At 46.6% G+C, this 15760-nt stretch overlaps 3 protein-coding genes and 1 long non-coding RNA gene across 4 annotated transcripts in view; 3 read left to right on the top strand and 1 right to left on the bottom strand.

Moving 5' to 3' along the window:
• LOC123152149 (methionine aminopeptidase 2B) overlaps positions 1 to 300 on the bottom strand; it is a 4495-nt gene extending 4195 nt beyond the window's left edge. The window contains exon 1 of the mRNA XM_044571770.1: positions 53 to 300. The gene's annotated coding sequence lies outside the window, so the exon portion shown is untranslated. The remainder of the gene's footprint in view (positions 1 to 52) is intronic.
• Positions 301 to 458: 158 nt separating this feature from the next.
• Positions 459 to 2029, top strand: LOC123152152 (60S ribosomal protein L7-2). Its single transcript, XM_044571772.1, has 4 exons — positions 459 to 844; positions 937 to 1074; positions 1179 to 1281; positions 1666 to 2029. Exons 1-4 carry the CDS (start codon positions 555 to 557, stop codon positions 1879 to 1881), a joined length of 747 nt encoding a protein of 248 aa, XP_044427707.1. The 5' UTR covers positions 459 to 554; the 3' UTR covers positions 1882 to 2029.
• A 319-nt stretch (positions 2030 to 2348) lies between these two features.
• On the top strand, positions 2349 to 4897 carry LOC123152151 (uncharacterized). The gene is made up of 7 exons (XM_044571771.1): positions 2349 to 2613; positions 2873 to 2942; positions 3040 to 3199; positions 3392 to 3473; positions 3697 to 3913; positions 4154 to 4218; positions 4469 to 4897. The coding sequence occupies exons 1-7, from the start codon at positions 2539 to 2541 to the stop codon at positions 4721 to 4723; spliced, it is 924 nt and encodes a 307-aa protein (XP_044427706.1). The 5' UTR covers positions 2349 to 2538; the 3' UTR covers positions 4724 to 4897.
• Positions 4898 to 5721: 824 nt separating this feature from the next.
• Positions 5722 to 8748, top strand: LOC123147505 (uncharacterized). The gene is made up of 4 exons (XR_006473214.1): positions 5722 to 5902; positions 6033 to 6228; positions 6337 to 6441; positions 8563 to 8748. It is a non-coding gene; the product is annotated as an uncharacterized lncRNA (long non-coding RNA).
• Positions 8749 to 15760: the final 7012 nt, after the last annotated feature.

Here is a 15760-nt window from a genome sequence, read left to right as displayed (position 1 = left end):
TGAGTCCTTTGCGAGATCACCGGCAGCACGAACATAAACTACAGTACTGTACCTTTTATGGGGGGGGGTCCGCGGGGAGGAGAACCTTCCGCGCGCGCGCCGGCCGTCGGCAGCCGGGTCACAGGGGAGAGAAGAGCGCGCAGGAAGCTCGCGACGGACGTCTCCCTCCGCCCCCTAGCGCCCGGCTGATATCTGCCGGGAGGGTTCGCGTGCGAGGAAGAAAGGGGGTGACGGCTAGGGTTAGGCTTGGACCACGAACGAGAGCAAAGAAGGTTTTGTACGACTGCGACCCGACCCCAAACGGAACGGGGAGGACGGACAAGCACCTGCCAAAAATATTCCTGTTCTCACCCAACTGGGCTTCCTCAAATTGAAACCCAGTAAGTATCGTATGGTCGGCCCTTAAGCCCAGCCCACTAAGGACTGCAAGACCTTAAGACCCCAGCAGCGAAATATCGTCAAGCCTCTTCCCAAACCCTCCCCGACCGCCGCCCCCCGTTCGCCTCCGCCGCCGCCTAGCCACCACGCGCCAGGAGAGCCCCGCGCCGCCGGCCATGGCGGAGGAGGAGGGGACGCAGCAGCTGCCGTTCGTGCGGGAGACGGTCCTCAAGAAGAGGAAGGACAACGAGGAGTGGGCCACCAAGAACCGGGAGCGCAAGGCGGCCAAGAGGCAGCGCCGCCGCCACGACGCCAAGGGCGCCATCAAGCGCCCCGAGGACTTCGTCAAGGAGTTCCGCAACAAGGAGCTCGACTTCCTGCGGATGCGCATGCGCCTCAAGGTCCGGAAGCTGCGCCCCGCCGAGGCCATCGACGCCAAGCTGCTCTTCGCCATCCGCATCCCAGGGTCAGTGCCTACCTACCTGAAGCATCCACCTCTCTGGCTTGCTGATGGTACCTCGCGATTATTAACATCGGATTTTTTGCGTGTGATTGCAGCACTGCGGACTTGCACCCGCAAATCAGGAAGATCTTGGCCAGGCTGCGGCTGACCCAGGTCCTCACCGGCGTGTTCCTCAAGGCCACCGAGGCAAACCTCAAGAGGCTTGCTGCTGTTGGACCGTTCGTCACCTATGGGTAATAACTGAATGGAAATATTTTTCTCCATTGTGTGGCTTGTTTTGCCAGTTCTGTACTAGTAGTTTACAGTGATTGAATGTTGTTAATTGGTGTCACGGTAGGTTCCCCAATTTGAAGAATGTGAAGGAGCTTATTTACAAGAAGGGTCGCGGATATTTCGACAAGGAGCCTTTCCCCCTGACCAGCAATGATCTAATCGAAAAGGTATAATTTCTATGACATAGTCTGAAGATTGAGGTTCAGGCATTCGATTCAAGTAAAGCTTTGACATGCCTGCCGGCAACCTAATAATAAGCATAGGAAGTACTCAGCAAGGCATACCAGTGATCTGTGCCTGTTAATTTTATCTAGCCAGTTCCACAATTGCTAACAAATTTGAATACCTTCAGGGTTCAATTCTGGACCAATAACAATGTATTCCAGACTTGGATGCGCCAAATTTGACACACTAAAACACTTCAGTTAGGTTAATTGTATCTTCATCACTGCTACGCGCATTTCTGCTGCAAAACTATTCTCTGGATTATCTCTCATGATGATTTTGTAATGTACACTTTGTAATCATTGTATGTGGTTCTCGAAAAACAGGCTCTTGGAGAACACGGCGTCATATGTTTGGAAGACGTCGTGCACGAAATCTCCACGGTCGGGCCGCACTTCAGAGAAACGGCGAGCTTTCTCATGCCCTTCAAGCTCAAGTGTCCGGAGAGGAGGCTGCAGATGAAGAAGAAACCCTTCAAGGATGGCGGCGACTCGGGCAACCGCGGGGACAAGATCAACGAGCTACTAGAGAAGCTGAACTGAGGCAGTCTACAACTTGTGCCCTCAAACAAGCAATGGACCCGTTATTACCTTGTCGGTTTTGTAATAGCATAGCTGAATGTACCTTTGTTTTGGAAACCCTGCCCGAGTGTTTGGGATCAAATCACGAAATAGCAGAAACTGTTCTTCACCCCGTGTCGTGTGCGTGCTCTGATCTTCGTGATCGATCTGACGTGCTTTGCTGAAACTAGCTGTTTACATTGTTTACTTGCACGGACAGACTAGCCTGAGTAGTTCATACTACGTGAAGTTGGATTATATTGCAACAAAACCTGAGCGATTTTGCCAGATTTGAGAATACTATTCTGTCTGACGGGAATTATTCATTGCGCAGTACTGACTGCATCGGTGTCATAGAAAGAAGAATGTTGCAAACAGCGAGCCTGCATCCGTGTCCACTGTTACGATGGCCGTGGCGGCCGGCGAGACGCCGCAGTCACGCGGCGTATATGCCGCTCGTTGGCTGCTACTCGGCCCAGCCACTGCCTGGTTGCTTGGCGTCCTCGTTGCCTTACCCTTCCGAACAAGCTCCTCCATCGCCTCTGCCTGCTCGTGTCCACTCTCCCACAGCCCATCACCCTCCAGGCCTCCACCTACCGCAGCATTAAGTGCTCTCGTCGCGCGGCGGCGGCGACGAGGATGTCATCGGCGCCGACGCCGGTGTTCGAGAGGCTGGCCGGGATCCGACCCCTCGCCGAGTCCGGCCGCTTCAAGGCAAGCTCCCCGACCACGCGCCCCCACCCTCCTCACACGGAATCGCCTCTCGTTTTGCTCATCCCCTGAATTGGTATTGCGCTGCTAATTCAGATAACGAAATTACGCATAGGGTTCATGCTGTCTGCGGAACTTCAGCTAGAAATTGGGGAATAGCTGGTTCCTCTGCCAATGACATCTGGTCGTTTCTATCGCTAGGAGTGCCAATACCATTTGCCTCTGCTGCTATGATTTGTTCACAGCCGAGTTTGTCTGGCAGGCATGGTTCCTGGACCAGTTCGGCGTTCTTCATGACGGGAAGAAACCCTACCCCGGCGCCATTTTGGCATGTATGTTGGTCCACACATCGTAATTTATCTTCAGTTTACTGCTGCATCTTTGTGCTGCAATGTGATATGATAGCCAAGTGAGGCATGGATGTTTCAGTGGAGAAGCTCGCTGGGAATGGCGCCAAGATGGTGATAATCAGCAATTCCTCGAGGCGGTCGTCTGTAACCATGGAGAAGCTGCAGAGCCTTGGGTTTGACACGTCTTGTTTCCTCGGGGCGATCACGAGCGGGGAACTCGCCCATCAGTACCTTGACAAGTAAGCCTTTTATGCTGATATTTCTTCTGTGGTTTTTTTTTTGAATGTTCACCGGTAAGGGTTTTATGGGGTTACACACGATCTAGACACTATCTAGACTGAAAGGGCCAGAAACTTAAGATAAACTTCTGTGGTTATTTGGTGTAGCTCAGAAACTTAAGATAAACTTCTGATTTGGTTTCGTAAACGCAGGAGGGATGACCCATGGTTTGCAGCTCTGGGAAGGAAATGTATCCATCTGACATGGGGCAATCGAGGTGCAATTTCTCTGGAGGTTTGTTCTTCTGTTGTTTTTCTCTGGCAGTTGTTTCTTCTAAGGAATATTAGCATTGAATTTGGCGTGGCATACTCATATATTCCTGCCAAATGGCTGAGGTCATCTAACATGTATGAAGAAGTATTAATAATGACAAGAATGTGATATCAAAAAGCATTCTTACTTATGAGGCACTTTTACAAGATTCCATGTCAAATGATTTCTTGTTTTCTCCTATTAGGGACTTGGTTTGCAAGTTGTGAACAATGTTGACGATGCAGAGTTTATACTAGCCCATGGTACTGAAGCCCTTGGTTTACCTTCTGGTGATCCACTTTCGAGAAGTCTTGAGGAGCTTGAGCAGATTCTAGTGCTTGGTATACAAAAGCGACTTCCAATGGTGGTAGCTAATCCAGATTATGTCACTGTTGAAGCTCGAAACCTGCGTGTCATGCCTGGTGGGTTAATGATTTTCATATCTGATGCCATGTTGATTGTTTAACCATTACCAGGTAGCAGAGTTGTTTTAACTCATGAATGTATCTGCTTGCCTATCCTACACTATAAATTTGGACATTCTTTATTTCTGATTCATGAGATATTTTTTCTTCTTTTCTTCTTCAAAAAGAGATATGTTAGAAGTATGGCCATCTTTTACAGTGCCAACTGATGGTGGTAATATAATGTTTCTCTTTTAGGCACTCTGGCAGCAAAATACGAGAGTCTTGGTGGTGAAGTAAAATGGATGGGGAAGCCTGATAAGGTAATGCATGACATGTCTACTCTTTGTAGACTAAACGACTGATTCAACAACTTAAACATAATACATAATTGAAATGGCATTCACGCTATGATGGCCCACAAGATTGTGAACTTGTGATTGCAACTGCACTTTATTACTCCTACTTGATTTGACAGACTTCTCTAGGATCACCCTTTCTGTATTTAAGTTTTTGCGTGGGAAACTGTCCCTCGGCTCTCGCCAGGTACTGACTTTGTTGCTGCTTTCTCAGGTTATCTATACATCAGCAATGTCCCTAGCAGGTGTTGAAGCACACGAATGTATCACCGTAGGTGATTCGCTGCACCACGACATCAAAGGCGCAAATGGAGCCGGAATGGCATCTGCATTCATCACTGGAGGGATCCATGCGGATGAACTTGGACTCGGTGAATTTGGAGAAACTGCTGGAGATGATGCCGTCAGTGCGTTGTGTTGCAAGCATAGCTCATACCCATCTTACATTTTGCCTTCATTTTCATGGTAGAAAACACGGTTTAGATTCAGGCACACCGTTTAAACGGGATTGCGGCCTTGGATAACGATGCTCTTTTCAGTTGTCAAAGTGAGCATCAAGATCGTGGAGGTGGTTTCAGTGCCGCACTAAATTATTAGCGTTATGCATTTTCCGGAAATAAAATATCTGTTGATTTGATTGATAGGAACTGCATGCAATCGTGTGTGGAGGAAACATCCTCTGTGAAATATTTATATGCATTGTTAAATTATGCTCCAGAACCCAGGCGGTGTACAACATACTATGCTGGGAAGCTGGCTTGATGCTTTGATCTGGAGGTTAAAGTCTTCTGATTCTGGCAGAGGCAATGCCACTTGTTGGTTGGCTACGTCGTAATGATCCAATCGTTTGAGTCTTCAGGTGGGCGCTAGGATCGTGGGCATCCTTGCACAAACCGGAGTTGCAACTTGCTAGGACTCTGTAGTCTCGAGGAGCAAACGACTGGAGACGGTGGGGATGGCATTCTTTAGCACTGAAACATGACAAAGACAAACGGCGATGGCATCATTCACATGTTTTGCAGATAAATAGTTCAGTTGCTCTTCAAGAAAATGATCTTCAAATTATGGAGTAATGGATTTTTTTTAGGGAACCATGCTCAACTTTATTCAACCTGTTCAAAGGAACCTACAAATAAATGTTTTTTTTACCATTAGCAACTCGAAGAAAATAGTCAGTGATTATCCCCTTGTAATAACCGTCTCTCATTAGCACTCAGGGACGGAGCTCCTTCTGGCTTTTCAGCTAATAGTATTAACAAAAACTGCGTATGACCCCAGCTCAAAAATTCCATTGACCCCAGCCCAGCAGCAGACCAGCTAATCCCTAAAGCCTTAGCCCATGAAATCCATTAAGTTCTAAAAGAAATCAACAGCCTGCAAACAACGATACAAGGCCAGGCCCAATGCGTACGCACTATGTATCAATTAATCGATGTACGCTACCCGGCTGCTGTACGTGTACGCGAACAGACAGACGCCCTCGTCTCTTCGCCTCCTCATCTCGAATCCTAATTCCGCAGCCGCCGCAGCGAATCGGCGACGAACGACGGCGAACTCGACACCGTTTCATCGGGTGAATGTTGACATCGGCTGACCGTCCGCCAGTGCATAATCTTTAATTTGCAAGTGTTGGCTCTTCCAATCCCAGGTAATTTGCACCTTCTCTCTCGCCTCTCGATCTCTAGACTGTCTACAGACTACGATTCTACAGGTGCATTGATTTCATCATGGCTATTGGCTAAGTAATTTTTTTAGTTTATTTTCTTTGATTTGCCCAGGACCAGGAAGATATGGATAAATTTTTGTTGAAAGGGAAACGACCAGCACTAGATAGTAATGTGGCAGGGCCTTCAAGGCCAGTTAGACCAGCACTTGATTTGCTATGTGGAGAAAGACATATTTTCTACAATAACGAATGACGATGTGATTGATCTATTTAAGAAGATGAAAGATCGAGAAGGGAAGTTATGAAATGTGAGTCTCGTATCACTTTATTTTTTTCTTAACGATACTTATTTTTTGCACTATTTCTTTCTTATTATTGTTGTGAATATAATATGTTCTTTTGTTCATCCTTTACAGAAAGTTACAAATGAAACGTTCCAAAGTCATCCTTTTGCCTATTATTTCCGGAATACGTAAAGAAGTGTTATTTTATGACTTTGCTCAGCCAATACTCGCTACTCGGTATGATTTTTTTAGATGTAATAATAATATCACCTGCATATTGTTGCTTTTTATATCGCTCTCGGCCATTATCTATGTTGTTGCACCACTATAATTTCTGCTAGCGGCTTAGCCTGGGAAGCGGTTGACACCAGTGCCCACTTTTTCTAGCTTCGTCCCTGTTAGCACTCTGAATCTAATGTAGCTCCTCCTCAACATATAGCTCATGGAGTTCAATTAGAATTTCCACTTTACAATTATAAGCCTCCACATCTAAAGGAGTAAGCTCTTCTAAACTTTCTAGGACCAGCAGCTCCTACTCAAGTTCTTTTCTTCTTTTTTTATTAACAAGGGGAAGGAACACTGTTTTTAACACCAAGCCAAATCAAACCAAAGCCTCTGGTCTTGTTATCCCCTGAAAGCTGCACCCCATAGTTCAAAACCAAAGGATTGTGAGCAGACAACTCCCTTACTAACTTAACAACATGCACTAAAGGGAAAAGATGTATCTAGGCTGGAGGCATAAGGATTCTATCTAATTTCTCGAGGGTGGGGTTCTGTTGCTTTTTAGACCAAGTATACATGCCCCTAAACATTGTTGCTGACACATTGGCTATTCTGATTGAGCGTGCTAAGCAGGACGGCCAGATAGAAGGAGTAGTGCCACATCTTGTGGATGGTGGCCTCTCTATTCTGCAATACGCCGATGACACAATTATTTTTATGGAACATGACCTAGATAAGGCTCGAAACCTAAAACTCTTGCTCTCAGCGTTTGAGAAAATGTCGGGTCTCAAAATTAACTTCCATAAAAGTGAACTTTTCTGCTTTGGAGAAGCCGTTGAGGCGGTTGCCGATTATGCTGACCTCTTTGGTTACGCACATGGCCAATTCCCGATTAAATATTTGGGAATACCGATCCACTATCGGCGTCTCACCATTGCGGAGTGGAAGCATGTAGAGGAGCGTCTAGAGAAACGATTGAGCAGTTGGAAAGGCAAGCTGCTCTCAGTTGGAGGACGGCTGGTTTTGATTAACTCCGTTCTCACAAATATGGTTCTCTATATGCTTTCTTTCTTCCAACTCCCAAAAGGGGTCCTACAAAGATTGGATTATTTTAGATCCAGATTTTTTTGGCAAGGAGATGGAGAAAAGAAAAAATATCGGTTGACCAAATGAAGCATGGTTTGTAGGCCAAAAGACCAAGGCGGCCTTGGAATTCATGACCTACAGGTCAAGAATGAGGCCTTGCTCAGTAAATGGTTGTTCAAACTTTTTACTGAGGATGGTGTTTGGCAAACCATGTTGCGCAACAAGTATCTAGGCCAAAAGGCAGTGTCCCAGGCATATTGGAAATCTGGTGACTCGCACTTCTGGGCTGGCCTAATGGCGGCAAAGAAACATCTCTTTCGCTTTGGGTCTTTCGCGATAAAAGACGGGTCGGAGATTCGATTCTGGGAAGACATCTGGCTAGGCAATGCCAGTCTCAGAGAGCAATATCCAGCCTTATATAACATTGCTCACAATAAGAACAACACTATTGCGCACGTGCTCAGTTCATCCCCGCCGAACATTTCGTTTAGGCGGGATTTGATTGGCCCCAGACTTATGTCATGGCATAATCTTTTGTCCCGGTTGGATTCGATTAACCTAACACAAGGTCGGGATGTGTTTCGCTGGAACCTTACTACATCAGGGTCTTTTACAGTAGACTCTATGTACCGTGCGCTCATACATTCTGAGGTACCAGTGAGTAATAACAAGAAAATTTGGAAGTCCAAGATTCCACTAAAAGTGAAAATTTTCATGTGATATCTTCGTAAGGGAGTTGTGTTGACCAAAGACAACCTCGCACGACGCAACTGGCCAGGGAGTACGAAGTGTTGTTTTTGTACTCATGACGAGACAATCAAACACCTCTTTTTCCAATGCAAGTTTGCACGTTCTACGTGGTCAATCATCCAAATAACGTCAAATTTATATCCGCCCACAAGTGTTGCCAATATATTTGGTCACTGGTTGGACGGTATTCCAAATAGGTTTAAAGCGCTTATAAGGGTGGGAGTGTACGCCTTAATTTGGTCGCTCTGGCTATGTAGAAACAATTTGGTTTTTAATGGAAAAAATGCTTCTCCTCTGTAGGTTATTTTCCGTTGTACGTACTCGCTTCATACGTGGTCTATGCTATAACGATCGGAGCACCAATCGTTGTTCAAGGCGGTGTGTACGCGGTTGGAGCAGGTGGCTACGGAGGTTTTTTCCCAACATGGGTGGCAGCATAACCTCCGGATCGATCCACCACCACCTTGGACATAGGCATAGTGTCGGTCTATAGGACTTTACTGTTGCCGATATGTCGGTTTATATTTCATATTTTTTGTCAGACTTTTGGATTTGCCTGTGTGCATCTCAGTTATGCAGAGGCCGTATGTTACTCATAATGTTTTGTATCCCCTTGATGCTACATTCTGAGATAATAAAATCACCCTTTATCGAAAAATGAATCTCTCTCTAAGTTATAAGAATGAATAATAGAATTAAAAATATCAGAGTCACGAGACATAGCAACTTGCTTATTTTTCTCAGTGCATATCTCTAAAGATAGATGTGTCTAGATGTGCCCTAGTTATTACATATCTAAGTGACTCAATCAAGAAATGAAAAAAAAAAATCGCACGAATCTCCGCATAAGATCAAGAACATATAATTTAGATGTGCAATATTTATGGCACATCTAGATGTGCTTTAGCAGAACTAAAATATATAAAAGTCAACCCCTTCCCCTGTAAGGTAAGGAGTCACCATCTTACTACATAAGGAATAAGGAAGTCAATTCAGTAAGAAAATCCATCTTGAATTCCTCATGAGCAGGATCATAAACCATCACGCGGGAAAGAGCAGGCCAACTCCACCGCACAATCACAAACGGGTGTCCACTTTATCCGGATTCTGTCCATTTGGATAGGGCAATGAGGTCGTGTCCGGGCCTGTCGTGGGATGCGGTGGCCGTGCGCCTAGCGCGCGGCTGCATCTTTTGGCCCAATCCTGTCCGCCACGGCCAAAAATGCCCATATATGCATATCAAAATAATTTTGCACGTTGAAATATTAATTGTCTGAAAATAAAAATAGTTTTACAACCCAATCGAAATTGTTTTTAATAAAATAGTATTACAACCAAATCGAAATTGTCTTAAATGAACATGATGAACCAATACATCCATTGGTTGCCAATGTGACTCCACACGTGCTCAACCAAGTTTTGAAGATCCAAATGAGTGTGCCAATCACGCAGTTCACGATGAAATTGGACAAACTGTTCAAACGTGGCCGGTTCTTGGTGCAGGGGCTCAACATTTTCACCTTGATAATCAAATCCTTGGTCGAAGATCTTGTCATCACACTCGTCCTCGACGATCATGTTGTGCATGATCACACAAGCAGTCATCACCTCCCAAAGCTTCCCTTCATCCCATGTCAATGCAGGGTTTCAAATGATACCCCGTCGGGGTTGAAGCACACCAAAAGCACGTTCTACATCCTTTCTAGCACTCTCTTGCATTTGGGCAAATCTCTTTCTCTTCGCACCTTGGAGGTTCAAGATTGTCTTCACAAAAGTTGACCATTAAGAATATATACCATCAGCTAGATAGTATTCCTTGTTGTACTGGTGGTCGTTGATCTCAAAGTTGACAGGTGAGGACTGGCCTTCTGCAAGCCTTGCGAAGACTGAAGAACGCTGCAGCACGTTGATATCATTGTGAGAACCTGCCATACAGAAGAAAGAATGCCATATCCAAAGATCCTGCGAAGCCACCGCTTCTAATATGACAGTGCACGCTTTGACATGCCCCTTGTGCTGGCCCTGCCAAGCAAATGGACAATTCTTCCACTCCCAGTGCATACAAATCGATGCTGCCAAGCATGCCTGGAAAGCCTCTAGCTGCGTTGGTCGCCAACAATCTCTCTGTATCAGCGGCAGTTGGCTGCCTCAAGTACTCAGGGCCAAACACTGCCACCACGGCCTTGCAAAACTTGTACAGTGACAGCAGACATGTGGGATAACTCATAAGCATATACTCATCCACCAGATCGCCTGGAATTCCATATGCAAGCATGAGGATGGCCGCGATGCATTTCTGGTAAGAGGAGAATCCAAGCTTGTCAAGGGCATCCGTCTTGCACTCGAAGTATGGGTCATGAGCAACCACTCCCTCTCGGATACGATTGAACACATGCCTTGCCATACGAAAATGACGATGGAATTTATCCGGCTTGAAGAGTGGGGTATTCGCAAAGTAATCGACATAGAGCAGGGCGTGGCCTCTCTCCCTGTTGCGGTTCAGGTTGGGAGCACGCCCAGGGAGTGACCCCATGTACCGAGGAAGATGACGTTCAATGTGGTCGTGAACGATCAGTGCAGCCACCACAAGATCTTCGTCATCCGACGACGAATCGTCCGATGAATAATGAAGTGGTGGAAGAAAAATTCATCTCCACTGCCCATACCTTTGTGGGCAAAGTGTCGAACACCTTGTAGTCGTGGTGGCAAAGAGGCCGCGATGATCACCTCGATGTAGCAGGGGTGGTTGGCGGCCGGCTACTAGCCGCTCTGGAGCACTCGTCGGAAGGTGCCGTTCAATGTGGTCATGAACGACCAGTGCAGCCACCACAAGATCTTCATCATCCGATGATAAATCGTCCGATGAATAAATGAAGTGGTGGAAGAAAAATTCATCTCCACTGTCCATACCTTTGTGGGCAATGTGTCGTACACCTTGCAGTCGTGGTGGCAAAGAGGCCGTGATGATCACCTCGATGCAGCAAGGGTGGTTGGTGGCCGGCTACTGGCCGCTTTGAAGCACTCGTCGGAAGCTGCCGTTCAATGTGGTCGTGAACGACCAGTGCAGCCACCACAAGATCTTCATCATCCGGCGACGAATCGTCTGATGAATAAATGAAGTGGTAGAAGAAAAATTCATCTCCACTGTCCATACCTTTGTGGGCAAAGTGTCGAACACCTTGCAGTCGTGGTGGCAAAGAGGCCGCGATGATCACCTCGACACAGCAGGGGTGGTTGGCGGCCGGCTATTGGCCGCTCTGGAGCACTCGTTGGAAACTGCCGTTCAATGTGGTCGTGAACGACTAGTGCAATCACCACAAGATCTTCATCATCCGACGATGAATCGTTCGATGAATAAATGAAGTGGTGGAAGAAAAAATCATCTTCACTGTCCATACCTTTGTGGGCAAAGTGTCGAACACTTTGCAGTCGTGGTGGCAAAGAGGCTGTGAAGATCACCTCGATGCAGCAGGGGTGGTTGGCGGCCGGCTACTGGCCGCTCTGGAGCACTCGTCGGAAGCTGCCCTGGCCGCCGTGGTACGTCGCCGGCGGTCGTATCCCCTCTGCCACCGGCCACGACGGCGACGGCCAAATCTCCTCCAATCGACGGCCAAAACTACGGCGAAAGCGCGGGCGTGATGGTGGCCATGTCGAGACGTGGTTTGGTATGGACGGTCGGGAGGGTGCGCAGAGAGGAGGCGGACGGAGAATAGTGGCGGCGCCGACGGCGGGGTGGGGCGGGGAGAGGGGGTGGAGGCGTTGGAAACGAAGGGACTGCTAGTGTCCCCGACAGGCGGGCCACGGGGGGACAACGGCGTGCGTCGAGCCCGTCCACGCGATGTCCGTTTCACCCCAAACTCGGCGCAAATTTGGGCCGGGGATGGGTCGAAAATGGACGGGATCCGGACATTTGTCCATTTGGGGTCGCGCGTAGGGCCGCAATATTCGTCCGTTCTATTCCAAACGGACGCACTTGAACAGGATAAGGTCGCGCGTTGGAGTTGGCCTTATGTAAAACATTCATATGAATAAAGCTGTTACCAACATCAACAGACGCAAGATCAAAGATCATGCGCCAAACACGCCACCCGGCAAGTCCCCATCCACGCCTATCTATCTACTTTGAAATAGATATTCCCTCTTTTGGAAAGAAAAAAATCTAGTCTGAAATAACGTCTGTTGACTTGTAAAGGCTGGCCCCGTCGCCCATCGTCTTCATATTTTCCATATGATGTGCGTGTGCGGATCTGGCACTGGTGTGCTTGTCGTCGTCAACGCTTCCAAGACAAGGGTGGAAGCAAGGCGATGGAATTCTAGGGAGTAGCGGTTGGCAGCGCATGCATGGCGCCATGATGTAACCTCGCTCACCTCACCTCGCCCTTGGAGAAAGCAAATTCTATATAAAACTCTTTTCTCATCCAGTCAATAACTGAACTACTCAAAATGAAAAGAAAATACTAGTACAAGAAAGAAAGAAAAAAAAGAAAGAAAGAGTGATCTGGCCGTCAACAAATACTGATCGACTAACTGCCCTCATCCCCTTTCTGGTACACGGTTTATAAAAGCGGTCAAGAATAAACGAAAGGGTTTCAATAGAGTGAGGTCAGGTCAGGTGTTATAGTAGGCAACAATCAAGAAGCAGGCAGGCTTCTTTTAGTCCGTTTGGTTTGCCCACAATTATATGTGTGTTGACTGACTCCATTGACCTGCTAGGCTAGGCTAGGCTAGCTGCTTGATTGCCAACAGCGTTTGGGAGTTGGGACCGTCGGTGGACGCGAGAGGGTGGTGCTGCATTGACAACCCGTGGAAGTCAGTCAAGCCTGCAGTGCTGGGTGGTGACTACCACGATATTTCTTTGGAGAGAGAGAGAGTAGGGAACCCATAATCATCCTGCAAGCCCCATCTGCTCCAGCATTTGTACGTGTCGTTATTGATGGCTCGTGCTCATGCAGTCAAGTCAGTACGTCAGTCTTGTATTCTTCCCGGATCCATCTTCTGCCACTAGTAGCACTTATACTACTTGTTAATCAGAACGCTTTCAGGAAAGCAGTTACCCGAGTGATGCGCACGATATAGCATCATTATTGTTAACCTTAGATACGGCCATGTCTGCTGCCGCCTAAGTTTATAATAAGAATTATTTTACATGCATCCGGACGATATGGACCATTCGTCGGAGCGAATTCGACGGTTCAGATCCGATGCAATACAATGATGTCACGTGTATTATATGAGACCCCGAGGGGCATTTTTGGGAGAAAAAATATATTTCGAACCGATCTGATTTTCCCTTCCAAATATTTCAAGGGTATTCTCGGTATGAATTTCAGGGCTATTTTCGGTTCGATATTTATCCCGTTCGCTAGGGTTTATTCCTCGCCGCCGCTACGGTTTTGATCCTCGCCGGCAGGATCTAGCCGCTCGTCGCGGCCCCTCCCTCCCTCGTCGCCGGCAGGATTTAGCCGCTCGTCGCGGCCCCTCCCTCCCTCGTCGCCGGCAGGATCTAGCCGCGCATCGCGGCCCCTCCCTTCCTCCACCCCAATTCCCTCGCGATCTCGAACCGCCTTTTCAACGAACACGAGAGGAGGCCCACTGCCCTCCTCGCGGCGGCCGCCGGCGAAGAGTCGGCGCCATCCCACCTCCCCGTCCTCCATGCGGGTGCCTATAGCCACAACGTTATAGGCAACCTCTTTCCCACACCCCAATTGGTTGTTTGCGTCCTCTACAAATCATTTCTCAGCCATGGCTGCAACTTTGATCTGGCCATGCATCTCGTTCGATGGCAAGGTGGCTGGGTATGGATCATGTTCTGCGGGACTAGATGAAGCCGGCCGTCGGCCTCGATGACCAGCCCCATTCGTCCAGCCCCGACTGCTTGATCTACGAATGTTCAGTCGTTGCATTCAACATGTATTCTATCAATTTGGCTGATATGTGAGATTTGGAGATCAATAGAGATGATAAGCTATTAATTTTGGAATATACTATAAACAATTCATAGCTTATGTTGCTCAATATTTATGATGCTCGCTTCTTCTTGTGCAATTGCTCGACTGGTAATAAACAGACTTGGCATGTGCTTTATATAAAAAATTAGATTCACATGGCATATCCACCTTTTCAACATTGTTGTTAAGTCTTATTATGATGTTTTAGCCTTGTTAAAGGGAGAGTAATGGTCCTCGCAAAAAGCAGAGAGAAAGGAATGAGTATTCGATTCTTCCATATGTTACATTTTATTCTTCCGTGTTTAGTTATGTCCAACATTTGTTACATGCACACACTTGACAAGGTTAGTACAAGTAGTAATTTTTCCTCTGTTTTGCAGGGCTATGATAGAACATGCCATGTGATTCCCTGAGGCAGGATGGATGTACCATGGCCACACCACTGTGCTCCTGAAGGTGATCGCTTCAATTCAGCGTTGCAGCACCTGCAGAGGCCCCCTATGGTACGTGCTTTTATTCTTGTTATCCTATGCTCTATTTTTTTAGCTTTGCAGCCTGCCTACGAGACATATCTGGGATTGCGTGTTGAATCAGGCAGTATTTTTGACTTCTGTTGTGAGGCTATGCTCATGCTTTAATAAATTTTTCTCTCGTATGAAAATAGACATATCATAATCCATTATTCTTCTAGGGTTGCCCCAGGCACCATTACTGTCACATGGTAGTAAAAAGAAAATATAGATTTCTACGAGATCCCGTAGAGACCAAATTTATTTCAAGCAAAATATAGTAACCAATATTATTGAAGTTTTACAACTTGACTCATGTGCAATGGACTAAGAACACGGCTAGGAAACCTTCTTCGAGACTAAAACCCAACCACACCCTACTCTATCGCTTTATGGCCAAGTGTACACTCCACATGTAAGAATGAAGCACAATGCTGGACTAACTGCTTGCATCCTCGTCGTCTTCAACCGCAGCTGCATCCGATTGCCTAGCATGGTACTGCCTGAACCTAGTCATGTATTTCATTTTGTTGTAGGGTGAATCGACAAGCACAACAGGTAGCTCTCTCCTGAATTTGTCGATGTAGGCCTGCATGCGAGGATATGTTAGTATCGTTCCATATGTTTCAGAAAATGACAGAATTTTAGGTGTTACTCTACGTACTTCATCATATTGCAACCTCAGTTTTACTCCCATAAATAATTCGATGTTTTTCAGCATGTACAGTGCACAAGAAGAACTGCAACATTTTATGTTGTTAGATCAGCATTTCAGATATTAACAATCTAAAACAAAAACAAAAGCCAAAATATTTCAGCACTCGCTGAAATTTTTCTGAAACTTCTAACTAGCGATGTTAAAAAAATCTGAACCTTCTAACTAGCGATGCCAAAATATTTTAGCACTCGCTGAAATTTTTCTGAAACTTCTAACTAGCGATGTTAAAAGAATTCTGAAACTTCTAACTAGCGATGTTTAAAAAATTCTGAAACTTCTAACTAGCGATGTAATTGTTCTGAATCTTGTCCAGACTCCGACGA

The sequence above is a fragment of the Triticum aestivum genome, chromosome 7A (assembly GCF_018294505.1).
Source record: "Triticum aestivum cultivar Chinese Spring chromosome 7A, IWGSC CS RefSeq v2.1, whole genome shotgun sequence".
Taxonomy (NCBI): Eukaryota; Viridiplantae; Streptophyta; class Magnoliopsida; order Poales; family Poaceae; genus Triticum; species Triticum aestivum.
The sequence above is the reverse complement of the archived record's forward strand: the minus strand, read 5'-3'. Positions and strand labels throughout refer to the sequence as shown.

Excerpts from the sequence above, each read along its gene's own strand:
- LOC123152152 (XM_044571772.1), top strand. The coding sequence starts at position 555 with ATGGCGGAGGAGGAGGGGACGCAGCAGCTGCCGTTCGTGCGGGAGACG. Across the intron at positions 1,075-1,178 it reads GGACCGTTCGTCACCTATGG|GTTCCCCAATTTGAAGAATG; the intron begins GTAATAACTGAA and ends GTGTCACGGTAG. Across the intron at positions 1,282-1,665 it reads GCAATGATCTAATCGAAAAG|GCTCTTGGAGAACACGGCGT; the intron begins GTATAATTTCTA and ends CTCGAAAAACAG.
- LOC123152151 (XM_044571771.1), top strand. The coding sequence starts at position 2,539 with ATGTCATCGGCGCCGACGCCGGTGTTCGAGAGGCTGGCCGGGATCCGA. Across the intron at positions 3,200-3,391 it reads GCCCATCAGTACCTTGACAA|GAGGGATGACCCATGGTTTG; the intron begins GTAAGCCTTTTA and ends TCGTAAACGCAG. Across the intron at positions 3,474-3,696 it reads GAGGTGCAATTTCTCTGGAG|GGACTTGGTTTGCAAGTTGT; the intron begins GTTTGTTCTTCT and ends TTCTCCTATTAG.